Raw genomic sequence first — 26,641 nt, 5'->3', positions numbered from 1 at the left:
CTGAAAAAATCACGTGTCGAATCATTTAAAATTTAAATCCGTTTGAATTTCGTAACCGTCATTAAAATAATATATATATTAAATAAAATGAAAAGTTTTTGAAAAGTTTGATATCAGGTATAGAAAGAAAAAAGGTTGAACAGGGTGAAAGAGAGAGGGAGGGAGAAAGTGAGTGACGAATAATTATTGAAAACAATGAAAACTATTATTGATTGATCTAGATAAAAAAAAAAAAAAATTAGGAAAAAGTTAAATGTGAGCCTAAAGATATGGTTAATTTAATAGCATTTAAATCTCATGTCGATGACTAATGAACCTGAGCATTGTAAACTGTACCTGTGACCGGGGGCAACTCAATCGTGCGAGAGGTCTTCTCAAGGTGTCAGAAGCAAACCGTGGTAGATTTGCAGCTTCTGTTCATTCCTCGAAGGTATTTTCAAAATCAATTTCTATATATATATTTTTCTCTTTATCTTTAGTTTTTTTACTAGAGTTTTGTTTGCTAGACTCAAAAATATAATTATATAAAAGAAAACACTCTTTACTAATAATAATAATATTATTCGTTATTTAACAAAAAAAAATTTTTTTTTTAGTCCAACAGATAATTTAACACATTGTCTTCGTGTGAGAAAAATAAAAATTTCCAATTATTGTTTTCATCATGTATTTTTTTATTTATTTATTTATTATTTTTCATTGTTTACGACAAAAAAATAAAAGAAAAGAAAAGAAAAAAGCAAAAAAAAAAAGGAAAAGAATAGAAAACTAAAGAAAGAAAGAAAAAAAAGGAAACTTAACTTCTACTTAATGATATTAAAATATAAACATTTAAAAACAACCACCACTTTTTAGTGAAAAAAAAAAAAAAAACTTTTTGGACAATAAGAAATTATGACGCCGTATATCTCCGGTAGTCAACTTTTTTTTATAGAACAAACTAAAAAAAAAAAAAAAACAGAATTTTACAGTGAATTCATGCTGTGTGTGTGTGTGTGTCGATTGACAAGTATTAGTATTCGTAAGCAATAAAAACTTGTTAAATTATTTACTAAATTGAAATAAGAAGCCAAACAAAAAAATAAAAAAAATATAAAAAAATATTATTCTTTAGAAAGAACAAACGAATGTTCTGATAGTTTTATTAGCCTCAATCAATCATGTGTCAAAGCGAAAATTCTCCTTTTTTTTGGCTTAACAAATAACTTCTTTTATTTTCACTAAATAATAATAATAATACTAAAGAATTTAAAAAAAAAAAAAGAAAAATATTGCGACATCGTTCATTTATTTTATTATTATTTTCTAGAAGCTAATTGTTGTCAGCAAACAATGCAAACAAATAATGATTTTAAAAGTTGTTGATAGGTAGAACGGCTTCTGCTCCCAACATTATTTCATGTCCCCATAATTCGTTACTTTTATTTTTTTTTAAATTTTCACAATAATAACTCCAACAACGTGAAACTTGTTGTTGTTGTTTTTGTTTTTGTTGTTGTTGTTACTGGTTAAATTCTAAGAAATTTTAAAGCGTCAGTCGCGTTTATTTTATTTTTCATCAACAACTATGATAAAAAGTTATCCTTACTATTTCATATGCGTGAGGGATTGTTATTGTAAAAAAAAAAAAAAAAAAAAAGAAATTTTATTTATTAATAATAATAATAATAAATTTATAAAAAAAGAAACCCAACCCTTTCCCTTTCCCCAATTTTTTTTTTTCCTATTCCTTATTCTTCTTTTTCTTCTCTCTCTCTCTCTCTCCCATCCCATTCATCGAAACCTTAATCGAACTTTTAAAAAAATACTTAATTAAGAATATATATATATATGGTGAATATATCAGATATAAATAACTCAAAAGCTCAAAGGTAACATTTTTAAAGAAAAACGTGAAGGGGTGAAGCAGGCATCACATGAATGGTAATGAATTGTGGGCCCCGGGGGCCATGCAAACGCTTGATGGATTTATGAGCCTACCAATGACCTCGTCATATGTAAACGTCATTTACTTATTTCGTTAGGTGTGAGTTTCGGCTCTTTTGCCGAGTTTTTTTCAATTTACTAACGAGATTAGATACCTCACCACTTAGTCAATGTCATCATTACGTTGATCTTTGAGTTTTTCAATTTGTCTTAAGACCTCCGCGCGCGGAAACTAATAACTGATCGCTTTTACACGAAATGATTTAGTGCTCGGATGGAAAGAGATGATGATGATGATGATGATGGTGCCCTTAAATTTTTTTTTCTTTTCTTTTTCATGTGGCCTTTTGGGTTTCGTGCAAACCACCGACTTTTGCCTGTTTTTTCGTGTGCACTTTCGACCGTAACGCGCCTCGAAAAAAATAAAATTATTCTCGTAATATAATTTATTATTATTATTATTATTATTATTTGTTATTTAATTTGAGTTGCAAAAAATTTTCCGTCATTTTTTTTTTTTGTCTGGAATGATACAATATGATGATTGACTTTGAGAAAAAACCGACAAACGGTTTTCAACCCGTGAAATATTGTTGTGATTTTTTTTTTGAAAAAAAAATTGAAATTTTTTAAATTAATACTAATTAATTACTATTATGGATTTTAATAGTATTAAAAAATTTTAAAGTGTCTTTTGTTGTAAAACGGTTGCAATAAAACTTTTACATATATATATGTATTTTCATCGCGGTGGTCCAGAGTACTTGCATCATAACAAAACAATGACATTTTAAATAAAGATTTCAATCTTGTACGAAAATTGAGAAACATTAAATGATCGGTTCGTTCGTTTTGTGCACGCCTGGTGAACCCGAACAACTAACGGTTCTCAAGGTGGTCGGATAAAAATTGTAATCATCATCATCATCATCATCATCGTGTTACCCTTTAATCAAGTTACCGCACTCGCCTGACATCTTTTTACCATAAACTAAAAAAAAAAAAATTTTTTTTTTTTTTCTCATTTCTTTTCTCGGACTCTTGGATATCATTATTATTCTATTGCAAAATTATTTTAAAAAATTTTAACCGTCGTTTATTCACTCCCTCTCATCCTCGTGCCTGAAACTTTTCTTTTTTTTTCAGGCAGACATAAGACGTGAAAATTTAAAAAAAAAAAAAGAAAAAAATTTTTGTTAGTCGGAAAATTTGTTTATCTAAAGAACAAACGCGCGTCGTTGGTTTTTTTAAAATAAATATTGCAAAAACGAATTAATTAATAAAAGTGTGAAAAGTTTAAAAACTTCACTTGCGGTAATTAATTAAAAAGAATTTTTTAATAGTTTTCGAATTTCGTCAAAAGATTGTTTCTCGATTAAATTTTGAGACAATAAATAAAAAAAAAGAAAAACGTCGTAACGTCGTGGAAAACGAAAGAACAAAGTTCCAGAGTGTGTAAAGTTTGAAATATTTAAAATATTATCGATAAATGACAGGTAAAAAAAAAAAAAAAAAAAAAAAAAAAATGCAGTGAATTGGTCGTACGTGAAGTCCTCGAAAGGCGCGCATATAACAATTCGTAAAAAATACAAAAACAAGATTTCAAAAAAATGTTGTGGTGATGGGGGAGTGACACCACGTGATTTATTATCGGAGGTAATCTGTTTTCCTCCTCTCTCTCTCTTTCTCTCTCTCTCTCTCTCTCTCTCTCTTTCTTTCTTTCTCTATTTTATTCTCTCTTTCTCTCTCTCTCTTTCCAAAGTTCTCACTCGCTGCCTAATCTAATTACAGGTATTTAATCTGAGTAAATTACAAGGTCTGTCAGCCGACACGTTAGCCTCACTCACACCTGCGTGCCTGCGCGGGGGCGTTCCGACTATTAGCCCGCATACATCATATTATCATTTTTCATATCACATTTTCAAGGAGTCTACAAACTTCTCGGGCTTTATTATTATTATTATTTTATTTTTTTTTTTTTTTACGATATTCTACGTGGTCGTTTTCGATCGGGATTACTTTTTTTTTTTAAAAATTCATCTGATTTAAAAAAAAAAAAAAAAAAAAAACGGCTCACCTTTATTTCAAATGTATTTATGTACGTATTATACCATTTTTTAGTAAAAATTTTCTCGAGGCAAATAACGATGAAACGTTAACCGTCCAAAAAAAAAAAAAAAAAAATAGACGCGAGTATATTTTTTCATTGATGCGACGCCCAATTTTTACCAATACACGCACACGCGCACGCACACACACACACACATATATATATGATTTTTTTTTTCAAGTAAATTTAAAAACCGCATACGAAACTCATCGAAAGACAAATGAAACGACAAAGACAAAAAAATTCAATACAAAAAGAAACGATATAAAGTAATTAATAAAACATTTTTTTTTTTTTATGTCTCGTAAAAAAAAAAAGTGTGCAGGGAAAAAAATAAAAAAGGTTCGCCCATTGGAAATATTAATTAATCTTCGTGTCTGCAAAATCACAGGCCGAAGCAATAAAAAAAAAAAAAATGATAAAAAGAAAAGAAGGAAAGAAAGTCGAATCAGATAAATTTTTAACTTCATGGATCGGTAATATGCATGACTTAAAAACAGGCACGGCTGCAATTTACCGATCCTGCAAAATCCGATGATCCGCCATCGGCGGTTTTCCTTCTCTTCACAAAGAATTTCGACGACTCAAATATTAAATTGCAATAGCCATACTCGTATGAGATTTTTAAAATATAATAATAATAATAATGAGAGAAAGTTAAGTTTAATAAAATAAAATTTTGTGTGGTCGGTTTTTTGATGAATTTTTTTTTAATAATGAAAAAAATAAATAAATAATAATTTAATATTATTAATTTATCATTTTTGTATCAATTTAATAAAAAAAAATTTTATTTGTTTATTCGATTTTTATTTATTTATTTAAAAAAATAAATTTTTTTCTTTTCTTTGCCAACAGATTTTTAATTATTTAAAAAAAAAAAACCACGACCACACGCAAAACGATCAGACGTTCAGTTATTTATCGATACTTGTTTTTTTAACACTTCCAAAAGTTTTATTTTATTACCCGAAAGATTATTATTATTATTATTATTATTACATTTATCCTTTTTTCTATTAATACTTTAAATACCCGATAATCTTTTTTTTTGTTTACTGTTTAGATATAGATAGAATTTTAAATGAAAAGACTAAGAAGAAATTACACCTGGTGAAAGAAATACATTTATCACATTTATAATTAGAAAATAATTATTATTATTATTTTAAAATATTGACTCGATACTCGAATTTGATTATTATTATTATTATTATTTTATTGATAAAAAAAAAGAAAAATTGAAAGACGTACGTACGGGGTTTCCGCGTGTTTAAAATAGCGGTTTCGAATTCAGGTTATCGGAGGACATCGACTGATTTTTTTTTTTTTTTTTTTTTTTGTTATTAATGACGATTCTACCCCTTTCAAACCATGAAAATAAAAGAGCATAAGAAAGATTCGTGACCGAAAAATTGGCCATAAACTACACAATAAACATTAAAGCGATAAACGTTACGCGGACGGTAAAAGTTTTGCGCCGAATAACTTTGCATCGTTTCTTTATGGCGAATGAGTAAAAAAAAGGATTCAATCAATCAATCAATCAATAACATTAAGTAACTAACTTTTAGTTTCCTTCGTTACTTTTTTTTTTTATATTTAAACGTGTTGCTACCATCCATCGCTATTACTACTACTAGCCAAAAATAATAATTTTTTTTTTTTTATCACTTTTCAGTAATATGATAAAAAATAAAATTTACGAGTTTTTTTTTTTTTTTTTTTTTTTTTTTAGAATCATTCTTAATTAATTACTGTTTGTGAATTTCCAACATTTAAAAAAAAAAAATAAACAACGAAACAACAATAAAAAACCTCGTTTAAACAATTTTTTTATTTTTATCCCATTTGGTTAAACTTTTTTTATTGACAACAGGAAAATTTTTGCTCGTTAATATTTTTTTAATTGATTTACAAAATGTCGTCTATTATTCATACGATTTGACACATTCTAACTTTTTCGCCATTTTTAACTCTGACAATAACAAAAGAAAAAAAAAAACCTTAATATGCAGATTGAAAAACCTTACACATACATTTATATAAAAAAAATTGCAATTTCCTGTTCTATTCAAATAAAATTTACTAATAAGGTATAAAGCTAAAGCTACCCTTACTCTAAAGCCAATTCATGGATTTTAGGGTGAATTTTTAACAATGAATTTTTAGGGTTCTTCTTCTCTTAAACTCTTCCCCCTCGGAAGCGTGAAAATGGCTGGTCAAAGAATGATGGCGCTCATTTTTGAAAATAAAATTTAAATCGCGAAAATTCACCGTGAAGTGTAACGATTTTTTTTTGTAAAGTTTTTCCCCCTATTGTGCTACTTTTTTTTTTTCGGGTAAGTTTTCTTTTTATTCTCATTATTACCTTACGAATGGTTAAAAGTTACATTTAGCTATCCATTTTTGCAGCTGTAGAACATTAAATTAATAGGGATAATTTTTAAATGAAAGCTAAGTCAAAGTCAGTGATTTTTCTTACCCTCTTAAAAAAAATGCACACAAAAGGACACACACACACACACACAGGGAGGGTGGTGAATTTCTGTTTAACTATACAAATATTTAAAAACCCGTATACGTTCCATGGAAACGAACGTGGAAAAGTTCTCCTTTGCTAATATTCCGCCATGATTTATTAAATGCAGAAAATTAGAAAAGCAAATAAGTTTTAACTATAAAATCCCGTACAAAAAAAAAAAAAAAAAATTGCTGTCGTTTTTTTTTTGTCTCTTGGGTGAGATCATAGAAACCACCATTTTTATTTAGGTCAATTTTTTTCTTTTTTTTTTTTTTTGACTTTTTCATCTGTGAGAATTATATATAAATAAATTTGTTTTTTTTTTTTTGTTGTTGTCAAGGTATGAGGAGAGAACGCTATATTGTCCCGATATAAGTCACGTTAATTTTTTTTTTTTTTTTTTTTTTTTATGTCGTACGTGGGAAAGAATCGGTCAGTCATTTGAAAAGAAAGATTTTGAATATTCGATAATGTGCACGTATAAAAAAGAAAAAAAAAAAATTAATTTTTTCATACACCACACGTGAATTTTTTTACGTAAAAAAAAAAAAAAAATCCACATAGAAAAAAATAAAAAAATAAAAAAACCTACGTTTGTCTATTTACGTTAGAAAAATTCTCTTTAATCTAAATAAAATTTTTTATTATAATATATAATTACTCTCATCCCATTTAAACTCGCACGTGTGTTCATCAAATAAAAGGGAAACAATGCAATAATAATAATAATGATAAATAAAAATTAAAATTTGAATTAATTTTGTAGCGTGGAAAAAAATAAAAATAATGAGTTTTTTTTCTCCTTCTTTCACTTAATCAAGTTTTTAATTTAATTAATGATATTAAATAAATTACTTATTTATTTTTTTTCATCTCATTTAAATCAATTATTATATAAATAAATAAATAGAATTTCAAAGGAATTTTTTGATAAAGGCATCACGATATATAAAATTAACAAAAAAAATTTTAATTAATTATATTTTATTTAAATTTTTTTAAAAAATAATAATATTAATAGTTTTGATAATAATTACAATTATTATTATTATTATCATTTTACACGTGATTATGAATTCAATCAACCGTTTAAACAAATTACAAAAAAAAAAAAAACGTATTTTCCTTTTAAATAATATAATAAAAACGAATTCAATATGGAATTAAAAAAAAAAAGTCTTTTTAAATTAAATTTTTCTACCGTAAAAATTCCGTTTTTTTTTTACAAGCGAGTAAGTTTTTAAAAAATTTATTATAATTATTTTTTATTAAATCTTGGATTGGTTCGAAAATGAAATTTTTTTTTCGAAAAAATTTCCTTACTTTTAATTATGCATGTGTTTGTTGTGTTGCATTTATTATTTAATTTCACTTAGAAAAAATATATTTTCCGAGTCATTTTTATATTCATGTCAGAAGCAGGAAAAAATAAAAAAAAAAATACGGCACTTTATTCTTTTTCAAAAAAAAACCGTTTATTTATCTATCAGTGCACTCTTCCACAGAGTCCCGTTTCCATGCTGCTCAATTGTCCGAAATAAGGATATCCGGATTTGGCTTCTGACGGCGAATGAGGAGTTAAACTTGCCGCACTATAATGGCTGGCTGCTGCCGCTGCAGCACTTCCGAAAATGGTACTGAAATCAATTCATAAAAATATGTATATATATACTCATATATTAACGGAAAAAAAAAGAAAAGTTTTAATAAACATTCTTTCGATGATTCGTGCCAAGTTCGATTTTTTTTTTAAATCACGGTTACGTCCCGAAGCGAATTACAGGGTTAAACCTGAATTTAAAATGATTCGTTTTTTTTTTTTTTTTTTCGGTTTAACAAAAGTACTCCAATAAGTACTTATTTTCAATCGCATTATTTACAAATAAAAATAAAGAAAATTTTTTATAACGTGATCAATTCGTTTGAAAAATCACTCTAAAGTTTGTTTTTGACAGAGAGTCGAATACTCGAAGAAAAATCATTTTGATGAATGGTTTCGAAATTGTTTTTTTTTTTTTTTTTTTTTTAGCCGCGGCGGCGGACGGATGGGTATCCACGTTTTTTTTTTTAAATTTTTTTTGATGCCACATAAATATTAATAATAAATAATTCTACCAACGATGTCATACATTTAATGAGTCGCTTACTTAATTTTTTTTAAAAAAAAAAAAAAAAAAAAAAAAACGATTTTCGAAATCGTCTCTGCGTGTGATAATAAGTGCCGTATTTTTACCTGTGAAAATAAAAAAATTTTCACGTACCTTTTTCATTTCATTATGGTTTTTTAAAATTATTCATTATGAAATTGTTTGCGCATTAAAATTTGGTGGGTGGGACGTGATGATTGATTATTAATTATTTGATTGATGTTATTTAATAATAACTTGAAAAGAATAAATATTTTTTTAATTAATTTCGAATAAAAATTATTATTAATTTTTAATTAAGTAAAACTTATGGTGACTAATAATAATAATAATAAACGAACTATTAACGGGATATTAATAATTTAAAAACATTAATATATATAATGTTTTGAATATAAAATAAAACTCGAACTATATTTTATCGATAAAATTCCTTTGAAAACCTGAATTCCTAAATGCGAGTTTAAATTTTCAACACCTACCTTGAAACCATTTATTTATATATTTTTTTTTTTTTTCCTTTTTTTCACACGATTTTTGTTTTCATCAAAATCAAAAATTTTACTGTATTTATTTATTTTTATTTTTATTTTTTTAAAAGTACATTTTCCGTGGTTCGTCATATTTTATTTGCATTGTTGTTATTTTATAAAAAAGAAATGTTTTTTTGTAAAATTTTCATGATTGATTGCGAAATAATTTATTGCTTTGTAATATATTTCATAAATAAAAGAGAGAAAAAAAAAAGAATAAATTGAGTTAATTTAAAATGTACACTTTGTGACCCTCGCGACCTCGTGACCTCTAATTTCCCATCCCCGATGAGATTTATGCCGCAAAAGTGTAAGAATTTTCATACGGGCAAAACTCTCAACGTTATTCTTTAATTTTAAACTAACCCATAATAATAAAAAGAAGAAGATGAAGAAAAAATGATTCTTTGCCAGACCGTGTTATCATTATTTTATTACCGCTACCGGTTACATCGCATTAGGTTATTAATCTTCTTCCGCTACCACGTTAACCATACCCCATCGGGTTTAAATTAATTCTCGCTCTACCACCAAAGTAGTTTGCAGACCTGTGCGAGGAAAACGAACGGCCATTATATATTTCATTTCAATTTTAAGAAAAAAATAATTGACCGAAACGACAACAATCACGATTTCTCATCATCACGATGATGTGGTGGTGGTGGAAAAAACTATGATCATACCGGTGAGAAATTTTTTAATTTCGAAATTTTTAAAAACAAAAAAAAAAAAAAAGAAAAAAGCACAATCGTCATCATCATCGTCGTCTCAATAATAATTATTTTACTAAATAATCCTTTTTTAAATGACATTAGTAGTATTAGTAGTAGTAGCAGTTCTGTTAAATTAAAATGTTACAACGTATCCCGTCACGTTGTAGGAGGCAACAAAAAAAAAAAAAAACTTCAATTATTCTCTCTCTCTCTCTCTCTTTTTGGATTCGAGAAGGTACGCCGTAATGAAGTTGCCGAAAGGAGTTCATCTGACAATAAATTGATGGCTACCGATCTTCTGTTATTTAATAACTATATTAATAAAATTAAAAGTAGATTGGGTATTTGCATTTTCTCATGGTCGGACAAACAACGTGTTATTACCGTGCGGGAAAACAGGTACAGAAAATCAAAGTAATAGATTTGTGACCGACAATTATTGCGATATTCCAATGTCCGACCGTAACGCCCAAAAATTAATGAAACTTTCAATTGTTGACTTATTAATTTTTTTTTTTTTGATTTTTTCGCCAAGCCTGGGAAAATAAAATGATGAACCGGTCGGTTGGTCGGTCGGTCGATCGGTCATTAGGAGAACCGGTACTCGTATTAATTTCTGTCCAATCGATTTCAATTAACGTTTCTAGGTATGAGCGCGAAAATTCACGGAAAGAAAAAAAAATTTTCTTTTTATTTACCGATAACGCGGACATGATAACAAAATTATTTCTAAAATAACCAAAGAATTTATATAGAAAAAAAAATGGCACCTAGCAATGCAATTTCTCGTCGGACATAATAGTTGTATTTTAAAAAATTATTAAATAAAAAAAAAAAAACCCGTTAAAATTTGTAATTTTGATTATTCACGTCGCGGAATAACTGAATGAAAATTTATTATTTTCTTAAAAAATCCATGTTCTATATACAAATTATTCAAAAATCAATTCTTTAAAAAACCGGGGACAATGGATTTTTAAAAAGTAATAATATATATTAAATATAACACATATTATTACCATGCACACCCATCCCGTTTTTTTAATGTTTTTTTTTTTACGTATTAAAAAAAATTTTTCGCCCCCCCCCTTCTCGAATACGAATATTAAATGATTAAAACAAAAAAAAAAAATTTGTTTTCTGCGACACATTTAAATTTATATAATATAAAGTAGTTACCTGTAATTATCGGTCCAAGCGGAAGTGACGTCTTTTGTTGATGCTGTAGGAGCGGCGGTGTGATGTCTGGTCCAGGGAGTGCCCTGGTGGTGAGCACCGACTCCTACCGCGCAAGGATTACTTCCCATCATCGTGGCAGCAGTTTGATGATAAACTGGAAATTGGGGATGCGAAGAAGATGGCGATGGCGCATTGGCAGGTAATGAAGAATTCGGATCCCCCGAAGTCACCGTAGTCGTAGAATATGGGGATCCATTGTAATTGCCAAGAGCGCCAGCAGCGTATCCGGCAGCAACCGCGCTTTGTTGCGCCCAAGAAGGTGCTGTGTGACCTTAAAAAAAAAATTATAAAAAATCAATTCGTTTTCCTTTTTTTTTAAAATTAATCAAATGTAAATTATCAGTATTTTTTTTGTAATATTAAAAGGTAAAATGAAAAAGGAAAAAGATTTCTCCAAAGAATAAAACAAACAAAAAAAATTGTTTTTAAAAATGTATTTTTACGTTTGCGTTAGGGGGAATAATAAAACGAGTTTCTGGTTGGCGAATTTCTTACCAGGCTCCACCTCTATATATATATATATTTATGCCACATGTTTTGGCACAATTTTTGAAGTGGGAGGAGAAAAAAATTGTGTTTTTAACGTGCATGCGTGTGTGTGTGCGTGTGCGTGTGTGGGTGTGCAATCATGGTGTGATACGTTAATATATCGTTAGGATTTTAAACCGCAATCTATTTTTATTTATTTTCTATAACAACGTCGCACGGTTTCTTTTAAATTTATTGTGATTAATATACCTTAAGAAGTAATAATAAGAAAAAAGAATATACTTACTCTGAGAAGTGAAATTAGCCGTTGGATCGGGAACGGAATACTGAGACGGAAATGACGTTTGAAGCGACATTGAATTAAATGCGTTTAATTGCTGACTATTCATTTGCTTTCGTAGTCTTGCGCGCCTGTTGCTAAACCAAACTTGGACTCTGGCTTCCGTCAGTTTAGTTCTTATTAAAAAAAATAAAAAATATTTATTAATTTCGTTTTAAAAACTAATATATATCATTTAATTATGGATTTTAATATATAAATAATAAAATGATTTGTTTTGGAAAAGTGATTGTAATGATATATAATCTTAGATGAATTTGAATGATTCAATAAATTTACTTTAATAATAATTATTATTATTATGGGTAATACCTATATTTTGTTTGTTTTGTTTTGATTTCGTTTCATACTAAAAATAAAATTTATTTCATTTTTTGTTTTCGTTATTTTTTATTATTTAAAAAGGATGGGATGATAGAAAAGTAAAAGAGAAAAATTACAAAAAAAAAAAAAAAGATTTTTTTTCCTGCTGTGCCATTAATCATATCTGAAGATGAAAAAAAAAAAAAAATTCAAGACACGCCGTTGATTTTTTTTTTTTTTTTTCAAATTTTGGGTCTATTGTTTTGATACTCGATACGTCACGTCAAGTATTTATAGAAGAAAAGCTTCAAAACTTGTCAATAGTTATTATTTTTAATGATAGAAGAAAAAAAGTTGACAAAAAATAATGTTTTAAATAATAATAATAAACACTTACTTTTGCGCTAATTCCTCGCGAGTGTAAACATCCGGATATTGAGTTCTTTGAAAAGCTCTTTCGAGTTCTTCTAATTGTTCTCCAGTGAATGTCGTCCTACTTCTTCTTTGTTTTCTTTTAAGAGGAATCCCAGGTTCTGTTTCAGTTTCTGATTCTTCTCCACTGCTGGGACCTTTATTTAATAATTAACAAAATTTAAAATCTTTTTTTTTTTTTTTTCAAAACATTTTATGTTTTGTGAATTTATTTTCTTTTCTTTTGATTAATTATTATTAAAGAAAATCTTTTAAAAAAAAAAAATTTATGATTTTACATGTTATAAAAAAAATTAAATAAAACTTTAAGAAAATTTTTTGGATCTTAACATGTTTGGACTCGGTTGTTTGTTTGGCGGGTAAAAAATTGAAAAAAAAGCAAAAACAAAAAATATTAATAATTTTTTAAAAATATTTTTTTATTTTTTAAAATTTCAATTGAAATTAAAACGAAAAAGGTAATAAAACAATTAATTAATTTTCTCATGTGCATAAAATAAAAAATTATCTTTAAATCTCGATGTAAAATAATAATTTCCATTTGTGATCCAACTTTAAAGCCCATTTTATAATAATCAATTAAAAAAAACACGAAAATTACGGGCGCGCGCAAAATATATTAATTTAATAATAAATATTAATTAATAATTATTTTTTTGTTTTATTAAAAAATATTAAAATAAAGCACTCGATGATTACGGTGATCTCCCTCGACATTAATATTAGTATAATTCAATTTAAAAAATTTAATAATATTAGTATAATTAAAAGGCTCACATCTTACCTAATATTCCATCAATTGAATGATTTTTTCTAGGATCATTTTCATCTCGTCTTCCTCCTCTTAACAATCTACTGATTGATGATACTGAAGGCGCGCTATTTTTATCACAGATTCCTTCCTGACAATTTAACAACAAAAAAAAAAAACAAAAATTTAAAAATCAAAATTTTTTTTTTGTATCACGAATGATAATGACTTAAAACTCCGATTTTTTTTACCTTTATTAATTTATCCCTGATTTCCCAGCTGAATATTCCCGGATTTGATTTTTTGTAATCTTCGATCCTTTTCTCTACTTCTGGAGTTGCGACTCTAGGTTTGCTACCCCCAATGACCCCCGGTCTCACGCTTCCTGTTTCCTGATAACGATTAAGAATTTTCGACACGCAACCGTGTGATACCCGAAGTTGTCGCGATATCGCACACGGTCTGATACCCGCCGAAGCCATTTGCACTATTTTAAGCCTCACGTGATTTGGAAGAGGTCGACCATTTATGAAAACGCCTCCTAATTGATTTACTCGACCTTGCCCTGCGTGTAAAAAATAGTTTTCATCATGGATTTGTAAAAAATAATAATAATAATAAGAATTTTTTTTCCCCTCGTTTAACAAAAAAAAACTCGCGCCGTGGTAAATATTTAACACCACTGATATCGTATATTAAATATGATTTTAAACAAACCTTTATTCGGTAAGAATTTTAACACGATTAATTTTATTAAATTTTTTTATTATTTTTATTATTGAAAAAAAAAAAATCGTTTGCATACTAACTAACACTCCCCCAAAGACGCGCGCGCTCACATACACGTTTTTTTTTTTTCAATAAAACGTAATTTTTGGTAAAAATTTGAATAATTATTTTTCGTTCTCTTATCTATTTATTTATTTATTTAATCATAATTAATAATAATAATTAATTTTTTTTTTTCGCAAAGCATAAAACGAAACTTTGGTTTTTAAAACCAATGTAACACCTTGTTCAATAAAATTGTTTAAAAAGAAATAATAATAATAACTGTGTTTATCACGATTTATATAAATCAAAGTGATAAGTTATTAATATTATTTATCATGTCGTCCATTATTACTTTTTTTTTTTTTTCAATCTGTGCGTCTTTATTGGATACCCACAAAAACATTAACGGATAATAAAATTTTTTTTCCCCCACCTTTATTAATATTAAATTTTTTTGAATTCGTCATTTAAGAGAAAATGAATGAATACAGGATAAAATCGTTTGTCGGATTTATCGTTATTAAATAATAATAATAATAATAAAATTCTCTTATTTTTTTCACAAAAAAAAAAAAAAAAGCAGTTGAGCGTAAAAAATTATAAAAAAGGAAAAAAAAAACCTCAACATAAATTCAACGTGCGGAATATGCGAAATGTTACTTAACAGCTTTAAAAACTTTATTCTCATTTAAATATTATGTATAATTATGTTTGTAGAGAAAAAAAAAAAATATATATATATATATATATATATAAATAAATAATAAATTTAAAAAATGTCACTTTTTTTTTTGAATAAATTTACTCAAAAAGAAACAAACAAACATGCACCGCACAGATTTATGTTTTAAATAAGTTTGTTTGTTTGTTTGTTTTTTAAAACAGCAAAAAGAAAAATTATTGATGACGATGACGTCATGAGGGTAATACCTACTCCACAATTTTAATTTTTTTTTTTTTGCAAAAATAAAAGGATTTTTGTGTTAGAGAAAGAGGGCAAATCGATTTTTATATTTCTCCTTTAAATAAAAAGGGAGAAAAAAAAATTTTTTTTTCTTATTAAAATTAATTAATTTTTTAAACTTTTTAAAAACTTAATGAATAATAAATTAATTTTTGATTTTGAAATCCTTTTTCCTATAATATTTTGTAGGAAATAGAAAATTATGAGAATTAAAAGAGAAAACAATAGAATATATACATATTATTTATAATATTTGTTATTTCCCGAGGAGCGTGAAAGACTAGATTGAAAAGGTTTTAAATTTAATCAATTTATGTTTTATACGTGAAAAATATTTAAAAATAAAAAATAAAAATATTTCTTTGTTCTTTTATTTAAAATACAGAAACAAATAATAAAATTAATAAAAAAAAAAACACGAATCGCCTTTTTAGAAAATTGATAAATTAAATTTTTTTTTTTAACATTCTTTTGAGGGAATCTTTGTCGTGGTGGCCAAAAAAAAAAAAAAAAGAAAAAAAAAAAGAATTCGATAAATGCAAATGTTTAATTTTAAAAAGTTTTATACCGATTGTCCGTTCACAAAAATTCAAAGACAGAAGGAAGACAATAAAACATTTTCAAAGATAATGATTGGGATGGTGTAACCGAAACTCTAAAATTATCCGAAAACATGAAAGGAGCCGCCAGGCAACAATATCAGGTCTGTTTGCACGTGCTTTTGATACCTATTAATTATGTCCAATATTAAAAAATCAACCATAATAGCTTTGGTAAAAAAAAAAAAAAAATTGACTGATGGCCTTTTGTGAAAGAAAGAATTGAAAAAATTTTCACGTAGAAATGCCATAAGAAAGGCAACGACATATTTTTCCTTTCATTATTTATTTATTTATTTTTTTTGACTGTTGATTCAGCAAATAAAAAAATTTTAATCTATATTATTGTTATCCCTATTTATCGTTGCTTATAAATAAATAAAAACGAATTTTTAATCTTGCTTAAAGTAAATTTTTAGATAATTTTTATTATCAAGGAGTGACAGTAGACAAAATACAAAATCTCGCATCATAATAAAACAAAAAAAAAAAGTTTTGGGTTCTTTTGTTTTCACTCAAAATTCATTCCAGGCATTAATAAATACTTTATTCCTCAAAGTTTTTTTGTTTTTTTTAAAATCAATCTAAGTTAATTTCAAGGCTTGAAATTCGGGTTCTATTATGATCTGTTCAGTTATTGATTACAGCGGTAAAATAAAAAAAGAATAAATAAATTTTTTAAATAATTATTACCGACTACAGAAACTTTTTTGATGGTGAGCTATCTCAAATGAAGTGCCTGCCTAAAATGCTTAATGGAATTATAAATAAGCAAGTACGTGTAATTCTAGAAAAAAAAATTTTTTAGAATTCGAACCCGTGACCCTACGGTTTGATATGGTGAACGGTTCGAATATGCTAACCACTGGCCTATCGGAAACCCTTTGTAATTTTTCTAAAAGTTTTTTAACGTTGTTCCATTGTAAGACGCCGAACGCCTACATTATTATTTTTTTCCTTTCTTCCATTCTAATTATTCATAAATATTTAAAAAATAACGATCTTGATAAATTTAAATAATTTTATTTCTTTTTTTCTTTTTTAATTTTTATCGAAAAAATTTGAAGTGTAAAGACCTGTGATTTTCTTTTTTTTTTTCCCTAGTTTTCACTTGCAATACGTTCAACATATAGAAGGGGACTCAACATATATTATTAAAATTAAAAGTATCAATCAATCACATCTGAATCGATCTAAATAATGAGAGTTCTCGAATGAAATCGAACATTTTCAATTTGCAATTTATTTGATCAATATTTGTGAATTTGTTGAGTTTCTAAAAACAATCAACGGAAGTATTAAAAATTTATACAACGTTTAGTCTTTGAGAATATTTTTTTTTGGAAAATATAAATAAAATAAAGTTTTGCAACAGCAGGGGGAGGTGGGGGAGGGAGCTCGAGATCGGTAAACTATCGCTTAATATACTAAAAAAAAAAAAAAAAAAAAAAAAAACGTAAATTTTTCACGTTCGGACTTCCTGCCTGGAAAAAAAAAAATTAATTTCACCTCTCTTTAAAAGTATTTTTTTAAACGTTCCTTTATTTCCTTTGTTATACTATTAAACTAATATCATTTATTTATTATCAAATAAAATCATTTGTTTATTACGTTTTCGCCAGTCAAAAAAACAAAAACAAAAAAAACCTTAAATAATAACAGAAAACTCAAAATTATATATATAATTCGGATATAATAAAAATTAAAATTGTGATAAATCTCAATAATCAATAGAATTTTATCATTTTCCCCCGCTAAAAGTATTCGAAAATCAAATATTTTATTCTACACCGCAGCATTTTCCCTTTAATAAATTATAATTTACGTCATTAATTCATGACCCCAGTTTTATTTATTTATTTATTTTTTGTTAACACTCAGACTAATATAATATAAAAAATAATAATTATCATCACCTTGAAAGGGATACGCAGTGAAGTAGGGCGCCATATTTAAAGTTGATACTGCCATTTAATCAAAATTAAAAAAAAAAAAATTAAACACTTTATATTCCACACTTGAAAATATAACTTAACTCTCAGTGGCAACTATATAAATATACATAAAAACATAATACACAAAACATAAACATAACACCGAAAGGTATTCTCACAAAAATATATTTTTATATATATATATGTATATGTGTGTGTGTGTGTGTGTGTAATATACCTTCGACGAATGACCACGCACGACGATTTCTTACTACTCACTGCCTTGTCTCTTCATAGTTTAGGGTATTTCCAAACGATACCAAAAACGGGGTCCAACTTTCCACGCCTCTCATAGAAGAAAAAAAAAAAAATACGGCATCTCATTGGTTGTCCTGTGTTGAAAATACCTGTTTTTAATACTATAGTCGAACCCTTCTAGAAAATATTCCCTCGCATGTTTTCCCGCAAGTTATTTTTTATTGGTCGATCATTTCAATAAGGGGCGTAAACGTACGTGGTAGTAGTAGTAGTATTTGTGTACTTGCATTTGGTACTTTTTCCTCCACAAAAAAAAAAAAAAAAAAAATGACCGAATTCTTTTTATGTGGCTTACATATCCCCATATATATATCTTGAAAATGACTTGTTTTAATTTATTTTTAAACGTGTCGGTTCAATTAGTTTTTTTTTTTTTTTTTTTTTCATTTATTTTAATAATTTTTCATAGTCGTGAAACGAAAAAACCGTAAAAATCAGTTGAATTCCGGAAATTAAGTATCTTAAATTAGTTGTTACAAATAAAACTAATTATAATTGATGATCAAAAAAATTAATTAAAAAATAATAAACAATAAAAAATAAAAGAATTGCATTGAATACAATTTTACTAGAATTAAAAAATAATAACCTTTATAATAACCCTAATCCCTTAATCCCCCGGTTTAAGTTTTCGTTCAATTTTTTATTTTTAATTAAAAAAAAAACGTATTAGCAAAATGTCTCGTAGCAAAAAATTAAACGACTCCAAAATTATTTAAATCTTTTTTTTTTTTTTTAAATTTCGAGATTGTCACAGGACACACGACGTGTATTCTCTATATTGTAAATCATTGCACATTTTGAAATATATAGCATTATACGACCTTATGGTTGTCGACCTTTTTTTTTTTTTTTTAACGAAAACCTTAGAAAAAAAAAAAAAAAAAAAACAACAAGAATATGTAAATCGACCGTGAAAATACCTTTTTAAACTTGCCCCCGTTTATTATACTCAATAGAAATGAATTTTATGAACTGGAAAAAATCCACATGGCTTTCCATCGATGGATACTACCCAATGATGTGTACCTTTTATTATTAACCTTTAAATGTAAATCCCAAAAAATTTTCTTTTTTTTTTTTTTTAAATTAATAAAAAAAAAAAATTTGGTTTAAAAACAAATAGACAACGTTAATTGGACCAAATGCATGAGATTTCATTAGTTTTCTTTTTTTTTTTTTTATCCCTTTAAAAAAAAAATTTATAATTTAAATAAATGGTTAAGACAATCAAAATCTGTCGATTACAAATATCAATATAAAGTTTTAAAAATACCCTTTCCCCCCCTCTCTCTCTCTCTCTCTCTCTCTCTATATATATATATATATATATATATGCATTTTGAATTAACGGCGTGTCCTAATTCCCTGGTCCAATATATTTCCTGAAGAATTTTTTTTTTTTTTTAAATAAAATACTTGCACAATTGTAAACTTCATATTAAATTATAATATTATAAACAATTAATAAAAAAACAAAATTAATTCACTGTAGTTTCATAAACTTTTGAATATAATTTGAAATTAATTTCTTTGTCGGGATTTTAAATTATAACACGAATGCCATTGTGAGGAAAATGGCGGGTTTTTTTCTTTCGAAAATGAGTTTAAATAAGAATGTAGTCCATTAGTTTTGTGCGATAATACCTGTTATATAATCCGTGAAAATATCTTTATGGATCGTTGTGAATCCTAAGTGAAGAAAAAATTTTGAAAAGACATAATTTACATATAAATGATTATATTCCACTCATTAAAATTAATTTATTTCACGATTCTCAATTTAAAAAAAATAATAATAATAAATCGGTCTACGTACGTCCGTTTAACTTGATACACGAAAACACATTAAAACAGAAATTTATTGAATTCGCACTTGAGACGCCATCTATTGAGTTTTTACGTAACTAAATCATTGTTTGTAGTTCACGTGAATCGCCGCTAGGGTAAAAATAAAACGAAGCAATGGCGGAGGCACAGTATATTTCGGATGCTCTCGTGACTTGCATCTCAAAATTACAAGTAATTAAAAAATATATATTTTATTTTTAGATTTATTTTGTGAAATTTTTCTTTCGTTCGAAATAAAATTAATAATAAATTATTTATTATTCGTGTAAATTAAGAGTATTCCAGATAAATGAACCAAAGGGTAAATTATTTTATTAATGAGCGTTTTCGTCGTTAAAAGAAAATTAAAATTAAATAATAATAAAAAAGTATCGAGCACCCTGAGCACTTTACAAAATTTTAATTTTTCTTTTTATTTTACGAGAAAAAATAAGTTTTCATCAATTTTATTTTCCAACTTATTTTTTCTATTTTAATGTAAAATGATGAAATTGAAAAAAAAAACTTTTTTTTTTTTTTTCTTTGAAAACATTCGCATCCAAAATTAATAATAATAGTAAAAAAGAAAAAGAAATTTTTTCTTTTTTACTTTTTGTGATCAATGATTTTAACTTATTCATTTCTAGCCAATTACAGAAGAATCAAATACTAAGAAAATAATATTTTCGAAAACATCAAAAGAAAATTTAAAAAATTTTCTACTAATGAATTAATTTTTTTTTTCTTCATATTTGTTTTTTATTCATTATTGACGAATGTATTTGTAAAGTAAATTCTTTTAAAATTTACTCCGAATATATTTATATATATATATATATATATATATATATATATATATATATATATATATATATATAAATTAATGAGCGAACGGTTCAGACATTGATAAGAAGAACACACACAATTGGCTACATAAAAAGGGAAAAACTCAAGATTGAAACAAAAGCGTTCATTATTGCCTTACAAATTTACAATTATGAAAAGTCAAGCAATTCTTAAGGTTCGCCAAGACGACAAGTGCTGAATTTACTTATAGTCAGTCAGAAATCTAAAACTAGAGACGCAGCAAAATTTGTTAATGTCTCCACTGGAATTTCTGTCGTTAACATGGAAATGGATGAACTAGCCAAGGAATGGTACAACCGCATTCCAAGCCCGGTTACGACAGCAGGTCCATACACGCAGTTCTGTATGATCAACAAATTCACACTGACAGATTTGTGCTATTCCGGTCATCGTGGGAGCAACATCGGGAACCACGCCACCCCCTCATTTAAAGGAAGTCTGAACAAGATTTTGAAAAACGTTAAAGAAAAAAAAAACCATTTAGGAAATACGACCCACATTCTAGAATCCACGGGTAGAGGAGACCTGGAATAAATGTTGGGAAAAATTCCTACAATCACATGAAATCCTGTCGTGTGCAAAAGTAAAAATAATAGGGAGGAGAATTGTAAAAAGGCACAACAGACTTTTACTTAAGCAGACTTCATTTAATAATCTTACATTTCTTGACCTGATAATGAGTAGTTAATATCTTTGTCACACTAAATAGAAATAGGTGTAGTATATTAAAAATACATATTATTAATTGGTTCATTGTATGAGACAAATATAAAATCTCTGCACTCCCCCTGTTTTTAATTGTTGTGGATACACCGATTGTATGTAACTTTACTCTTTTTCTGAATTTACCTTATTTTGCCATATGTTTAGCATATAATTCCCTCTTAATCTTAGCATCAGAAAAAGTCTTAATTGTTTCTACATTACTCAAAATTGTAATTTGTATATAGTTTGCATACATTGAGGATGAAATGCATGGGGGAAAATTATGAAATTGGAAAAATTTATTAAGTATACGACAATTGATTCGTAATTGTAATAGAGCACAATGAGAGCAAGACAAAGAAAGAACCGAAAGGCAAATCTTGTTCTATCTCCTCCTGCCGTTTCTCCATAGATGTCAGCCATTGGAGCCCAATTTAGAAAATAACTCGTTCCCATCGAATAAGATGGACTCGGGAAGACTTACGAAGACTTTTTTAGATTAAAAAGCCTTTGGGATCGGATAGAAACCTGGAATAAATATTGAAAAAGCTCCGACAAACACAAGACGAGAAAAAAAAATAATAAAATGCCTCATAATAACAAAAGAAAAATCAAAATTTTTTTATTTAAACTCGTTTAATTTTTTTTTTTTTCTTTTCCCCTGAATACCATACAGGTATTTTTTAAATATTTTTTTTATACCAATTTTTTTTTCCCTCCTCGAAATCACGCATTCGTGACACACACACACACTCAAGTTCAAAACGATCTCATCATTCGTTTCACTTCATTAATATACATAATAATAATTTTAAAATTATAAATAAATTCTACCTAAAAAAAAGAAAATAATTTTCATTTTAAAATAAAAAAAATTTTATACATAAATATTGTAAAATCACTTATTTTTATATTGTTTGTTTTGAGTTTTAACTGATCAACCGGCGACCAATAAAAAAAAAACAAATTTATTATTATTATTATTATTATTATTATTTAAAATAATTTTTGTATTATTTGACAAATTACTTGAACCGTGAGCGGATATGTAGTGATTTTCTAGTGTCATTTACGTAAATTGTTATTTTTAAAAATTACAATGAGAATTGCAAGAGAAATAATAAAGTTTATTTTGTAAAATTATATTATTATTAATAATTAATTATATTCGTAACGATATGAAAAAATATTTGAATTTAAAAAAAAAAAAAAGTTTCATTCGCAAATCGTGATAAGAATAATGTTATTCTGGCGAATCAAATCATAAAAATTAATAGACTTAATAAAAAGGATTTAATAATCCCTTATTGAACTCCACTTTGTGAATTTTTTTTAAAATTTGTATAATTATTTTTTAATTGACATCATTTTATTTTTTATTTTTTAGTTACCTCATAAAAGTGGCAAAAGAAGAAGAAGAGGAGGAGGAGGAAAAAGGAGACAAGGACGAAGAAACTTTATTAAGATTGTATTATGATTGATGGCAAACTCGATTACGAGCACTTCTTAAGGTAAGTTTAATATTTAATTATTTATTTGTAAAATTATTGATCAGAGTCGTCTGCTATTAAATCAATTTATATAAATTTAAACGTTTACCATAAGCTTGACATGGGACAAATACTTTTTATTCGGACACGTATTTGACAATTTGTCTTAAATGTCTTTGATAAGTAATCAATTAACCCGGTCGATTCACTTTTTCTTAGCAAAAATCATAAAACATTTTAATTACCGTCTATTCTCGTTGACTTTATTTTTTTTTTTTAATTTTTTTAAAATTAAGAAAATAGAATTGGAAAAAAATTAATTATATATATATGTATATATTTACGTAGGCGATTTTATTTTGTCGTTTACAAGTTTCGTTTTTTAATTAAAAATAATAATAATAATAATAATAATAAAGACGAATGAATCGGTCGACGACGAGACGTCACGCAGATAATTGGTCGCAATAATGTTATTTGAAATAAAAATACGGATTTCGAATCGAAGGAAGAATAAAATCTGGGACATCCTGCATTGTAATTACTTTCTTCTTCACACTACCAACAATCTTGTTTACTTAAAGGCAAAACCAGAACGGGAAAATAATAATAATAATAATTATTAAATGTTGTCGTTTTTTGCCGTAAGCTAAACTTGAGAAAACACAATTAACATCTAATGAATTATTTGGCGAGTGTCCGACTCGTGGTTATAGTATAGTGCGGGATGTGGCCACATCGCCTTCGGGGCGCCACGCGCACATATTTTTACCAACTCCATTCATTGCTGCATAATACCAAGCATCCATCCACATGTGTTTCGTATCACAAATTTATGTAGAAAATAATTGAGATTTTATTCGACTTATTCCTTTCAGTTTTGGGCAATGTTTTACCATAATTGTAAATATTTTCTTAATAAATGACAGTATTAATAATAATAAAATAATTTCTATCGTGATGGGAGCAAAAAGAAAAATCAAAAAATGATTTTAAGTAAATTTAAATTCGAAGGAATCAGTTTCAAAAGACTCTCGATAACGACAAGTGCATGCGATAAAATAAATACGTCGGTTTACGATTCAATAACTTTTAAATTGCCGTACACTTTTTTCTAAATGTGAAATACGAAAATAAAAAAAAAAACAAAAAAAACGTATACTATTACGCGTCATCGTTTAATATCTAATTTTATCGCGTATAATTTGCGACGATATTTATATTTAATGATTTTTTTTTTTTTTTTTTTGAATTCGATTTTACATTTAAAAAAAGTGAAAACGTGATGGAAAAAAAAATATATATATTAGCAGCATAGGAATATGCAAAAGTGAAAAAACCAATCCACGTGACCTCTTACGGTCGACGTGTGCTCAGCTCCTTGGGTAGCATAAGCGTGGGAACATAGAATACGACTCCTTCCCAAAACACTGGCAGCCACGCAACTTATCTCGTGTTTATAAAATCACCCCCGACGTCACATGTTTTCCTTATTGTCAGTCCGTCATCTTAAATTTCTTTCACGGTCTATGTTAACAGATGGTAGAAATGATTTGAGTTCCAGAAAAATTTAACCGCGTAATTATTATTAAGAAGGCAGTTTGTTTAAATTTTTTATTTTTTTTTGAAAACCGCTGTCAGTATTAATAAATTTTGTGAAGATACAAAGATTTTATTATTTAATTGCATTTTGTTTTCAGGTTAAATTAAAGTTTTTCTTTTTTTTAACTTCTTCTTCTAGTAAATTATGTATACGTTTACGTAATTTTAATACTTTATTATAATTATTACTTATTATTACCGTACGCAAACACGTACGTACATATATGAGCACATGATATTACACGAACAATGTTATGACAACGCGATAATATTCATTATTATTATTATTAATGTTTTTAATTAACCGACGAACGAATTTGGATTTATTTTATTTGAGTTGTTTATACATATTTATTTAGGGAAAAAAAAAAAAAAACTTTGTTTAATATTAAGTGTAAATGGACATCTTAAGAGAAACAAAAAAAAAAAAGTTGTATAACCGTGAACTTAGAATGACGTGCAATAGTCGATGATCGGATCGTGGGAAAAATTGGCAGGTGTTGAGCTTCATCATTCCTCTCTTTGAATCCATTATATTCATCTTTACATTTAAAAACGGGAGCCTAATATTTATCTTATGTAAAATCTATAAATTTTTATTTTACTCGCACGTGCCCATAAAAATCACACTTTAAGACGTAGGTAAAAATGTGGACGTTAAGCAAGTACACACACGCACGCACACGCACACGCACACGCACATCTCCTATCGAAATACAAAACCCCCAAAAAAAAAAAAGGAAAAAAATTTTTTTTTTTAATAATAAAAAATCTTTTTAAAATGCAACAATACGCAATTTCAATAATTAATATCGTAAATAATAATCGTGGGTGAAAAAAAAAAAAAAAAACATTTTTCACATATGTTTTACGCGAAGATACAAATTATAATAATAATAATAGTAATATTGATAAACGTAAAGCATGCAATCGATTTCCGATAATTTAATTAATTATTTATTTATTTCTACCATAGTTGCATTATTATTGTTATTGGTAAATTTGAGATGGAAAAGAATTTTTTTTTTTTTTTTAATTATTAAGCGCATCTTTTCTTACTTCCACGACATTCTAGAATGAAATTAAAATTTGAAAACTTGTGCGAGTTTCTTTCACTACGGTCCATAGCCATTAATTAGAGATTTTTTTTTTTTTTAAATCGTTAATTTGATAATTATTATTATCATGATTATCATCGATAAAAAAAAAAACCGCATGAGAGCATGAAATTTTTTTTTTTTTTTTTAATAAATACCTTAATTTTAATTAGAAAATAATTAATGGTCACTTTTAAAATATAAAAAATATAACGTTTATATTTACTTTTATTATCATTATTCTTTTTTTTTTTTTTTCAATTTTCTCTTATACACATCGTACAATAATAACATAGTAATAATAATAATAATAATAATAATAAATGATAGTAATAATATTTTTAGAATAAAAAACAATATTAATTAATCAACAAATAATTGATAATTTAAAAATATTTTTTTCACGGTAAATTATATTGTTAATATATAACTATATAACAAATCCCTTTAACGAAACAAAAAAAAAAAAAATTTAAACATAATCGAACTATAAATAAACAAACGTTTCTTGTTTTTTTTTTTGTATTCGCGCGAAAAACCTAAACGAACCGTTTAAACTTTTAAACTTAATTTTTATAATTATTTACAATTTATAATTAATTAATTGTGTGTGTGTGTGTGTGTCGATTATTCCTTATCATTCTCATCGATAATAATAATTCACCAAAAAAAAAAAATTCACAATGTGACAAAGAGTTAATCCTTGTTCAAAATAAACACTTTTTTTTTTCTTTTTCGATTTGTAATTGATTAAAAATTAATTTAATTAACGAGAATTAATCACTAAATAACGGTCGCATACTTCATTTCTTTTAGTAAAATAAAATAAAACTTGAATGAATACGTTAACGCCTTGTGTTGTGATAACCGCACACAAACAATAAAAATAATGTCATGAATCACGCACACCTTGAATCCCGATAGTTTTCAATTAAAAAATATAACAAACGAATA

General features: G+C 26.6%; 2 protein-coding genes across 2 annotated transcripts; both read right to left on the bottom strand.

The window, feature by feature from the left end:
- Positions 1-8,046: 8,046 nt before the first annotated feature.
- Phum_PHUM375950 (uncharacterized protein) lies at positions 8,047-9,343 on the bottom strand (the record flags this gene model as incomplete). The annotated part of the gene is made up of 2 exons (XM_002428271.1): positions 8,047-8,197; positions 9,312-9,343. 2 exons carry the CDS (start codon positions 9,341-9,343, stop codon positions 8,047-8,049), a joined length of 183 nt encoding a protein of 60 aa, XP_002428316.1.
- Positions 9,344-10,819: 1,476 nt separating this feature from the next.
- On the bottom strand, positions 10,820-14,310 carry Phum_PHUM375940 (protein gooseberry, putative; the record flags this gene model as incomplete). Its single annotated transcript, XM_002428270.1, has 7 exons — positions 10,820-10,835; positions 11,133-11,454; positions 11,968-12,137; positions 12,722-12,893; positions 13,541-13,658; positions 13,759-14,072; positions 14,250-14,310. The coding sequence occupies 7 exons, from the start codon at positions 14,308-14,310 to the stop codon at positions 10,820-10,822; spliced, it is 1,173 nt and encodes a 390-aa protein (XP_002428315.1).
- Between the last annotated feature and the right edge of the window lie 12,331 nt (positions 14,311-26,641).

The sequence above is a fragment of the Pediculus humanus genome, genomic scaffold (assembly GCF_000006295.1).
Source record: "Pediculus humanus corporis 1103172107841 genomic scaffold, whole genome shotgun sequence".
In the NCBI taxonomy this organism is placed as follows: domain Eukaryota; kingdom Metazoa; phylum Arthropoda; class Insecta; order Psocodea; family Pediculidae; genus Pediculus; species Pediculus humanus.
Note: the sequence above shows the minus strand (reverse complement) of the source record. Positions and strands in the feature narration are given on the sequence as shown.